Below are 2,500 nucleotides of genomic sequence, written 5' to 3' on the forward strand. Positions count from 1 at the left end.
CTTCGGAGGGAATGTGCCGCACGTGCAAAAGACATAAACGGATCCTGCGCGGCGTCGGGGACTGCTGGAGGAACGGAGGTCTCTGAAATCCTACATCACAGATGCAGATCGGCGTCTGAGAGGTCGTAGAAAAAAACAAAAAAAAAACCTGGAAGTGCGAATTGAGACGCGCATTACGCCTGATTTAACAAGGCAAGAAAGATACAGCTCGGCAAGGTTACCCCAAAAAGACATCTGTTCTGCCTGATTACACCTGGAATGACTGGCTCCAGGCTGGATTAAAGGAGCAGCCTGTGATGTCACACTTCACCTGGGGCAGTCGTCTGAGACTCTGAGGCGGCAGAAGCAGACTTCGTTTCCAGGTGTGTGTGTGTGAACCGCACCAGACTTTGACTCACCTGACATCATCCCCTCTCTGGTGTTTTTTTCTTGGAGCACAGCCCCCCCCCCCCCCCCCCTCACTCGGCTCATTTTCTCACCTCATCTCCTCCGGTAATCCCCGCTCTCACAACGCACCGCAAACCTCTCGTTTCTTTTTTCCTCCCCCATGGAGCCACTCCAGAGAGATTATCGCGACTCTCCCAGCGAGCCGGCGTCTGATTGCTGCCCTCGTGCTACAAATTGAACGCCTGAGCGGAACTTGCGAACTGTTCGTCCCGCGGAACGAGAGGAAGGACGCCATGTGGAATCAGTCTGGATACTGCAATCACGTGCCCCACCATGGATATCCCTTCTACCACGCGCCCTGCAGGTACGCTATCGCAACACCCCCCCCCCAGCGAGGACCCAAACTCCGGCTTCCTGCTGGCTGTACAGTTGCGACGCTGTGTTGCTGCTTACTTCTTCTTTTTAAAGGTTTTGAGTCTCCTTAAGTTTAGGTACCTTTTAATCCACGGTGTCCCTCAGGGGTCAATGCTTGGCCTGCTGTTGTTTTTTTTTTTTGTTGTTTTTTCTGAGAATTGTTATGGCCATTCGGGAGAGCTGTTGATCCATTGAGTCGGATCCAATGCGTCCTTGTTCTTGTAAAATAAGCCACGGTGTTTTCTTTGGGCTTATTTTTAGTTGTGACCCAACTGGTTTGTCAGGAATGTTTGTTTGGGGTTCGCTTTAACGGAACCAGGAAACTGGTTTTGCCTTGTGGAGAACAATAGAAGTTTAGTGGCTAGGCAGTAACGCTGGTCACTGGGACAATGGTGAACATTTTTCCGAGATCTAAGCTGTGATCGTGTTACCTAAAAAAAACACAGCGAGGGCGTTGAGCTCATCGGCCATGCTGTATCTCAAAGTGACCGGATCGTTTTCTCTCACTGGAGTGAAGCGGATTGCGTAACATTGTGCCGGTCCTCTTCCATTATGCCTGTGGTCCTCCCACCTCAGCAGTAATGACATCATTACATTTATCAAAGGCTTTCAGATGTGTCCCAGTCTCAAATGAGCACCATCAATCCTCGTTCCCCCGAGGGCAGAAGAGAGACCCCCCCCCTTTGCCTACACCTCTTTTTTTTCTGTCTGATGCTGTAATAGTTTCCAACCTCTAAAGGCTGCCGGAGCTCAACCTCCTGAATACTGATTCACCATTATTCACCATTGTATGTGTGTATTGTAATAGCTTCGTTGTACATTGTCTTTATCCCAGGAGGCAACCTACGTTTCTGAAAAGTGAAGCCAGTGTGAAAGTGTCTTAGAAGTTGCATTCTCTCTAGTGTCCACCAGGGGGCGACTCCTCTGGTTGTATAGAAGTCTAGTCTAAAATGACTCTACTTCTCTCTTGATTTATTCCCTCAGTAAACATTGTAAACATGAGTTATGGTCTCAATCTCTAGTTTACAGTCTTCTTCAATACAGCATGATGTTCATTTAGTACATTATGGTCCATTTAGAGTCAAACAGACCATAAAGCAGGGGATGCTTTAGGGGCGGGGCTACACGGCATAAACGTTCATAAAGTTAATTCGCTTTTTTCCTCTCGTGTCTCTTCCGGTTCCAAAAAAAAACAAGATGGCGAACTCGAGGCTTTAAAACCGTCGTCCACAAACGAATGGATGGCGTCCACTTCTGTTATCTATCAGTGTTGGTGCAGCAGCAGCAGCAGTGGGCTGGAGCAGTAGGAGTGGTCTGCACCACCGGGGGGTGGGGGGGGGTGAGTGAGTCATACCTCACACCAGTGGGCAGGTCAATGACCTGTCAGATCAGTCAGCTCATGAGAGATAGAGATAGAGAGAATAGGAATCCAGGAAAGAGCCCTGAGCTCCAAAACAAACTAACCATTGCTATTCACTCCCACTCCAGTCTCTCATGGTGAAGTGCTCTGACTCACACCATGAATATTCCACCTGTTGCCCAATCACCTCATGCACTCCAGGCAAATTGGACATTGTGCTGCATGAATGCAACGCGAGACGTGCTTGAGATGCAGCAGAAACGAAGCCGCTTTTTTATTTACCTTCTCTGTCGGTTGAACAGGTTCCTCCTGGCTGCTCCAGCGTCACTTGTGCCCCGT

General features: G+C 49.1%; 1 protein-coding gene across 4 annotated transcripts in view; it reads left to right on the forward strand.

Moving 5' to 3' along the window:
- The window catches only part of plekha7a (pleckstrin homology domain containing, family A member 7a), a 94,380-nt gene that overhangs the window by 23,004 nt on the left and 68,876 nt on the right, over positions 1–2,500 (forward strand). Inside the window, exon 1 of one of the 4 annotated variants that reach the window (XM_068722492.1) lies at positions 1–751. This exon is cut by the window's left edge and continues 71 nt beyond it. The exons of the other annotated variants lie outside the window; for them this stretch is intronic. Within the exon in view, the coding sequence (XP_068578593.1) occupies positions 681–751 (71 nt within the window). The 5' untranslated portion in view covers positions 1–680. The remainder of the gene's footprint in view (positions 752–2,500) is intronic. 4 annotated transcript variants of the gene reach the window in all.

The sequence above is a fragment of the Cebidichthys violaceus genome, unplaced genomic scaffold, assembly GCF_023349555.1.
Source record: "Cebidichthys violaceus isolate CVI_PGR_0920_01 unplaced genomic scaffold, fCebVio1.0.p SCAF_3, whole genome shotgun sequence".
In the NCBI taxonomy this organism is placed as follows: domain Eukaryota; kingdom Metazoa; phylum Chordata; class Actinopteri; order Perciformes; family Stichaeidae; genus Cebidichthys; species Cebidichthys violaceus.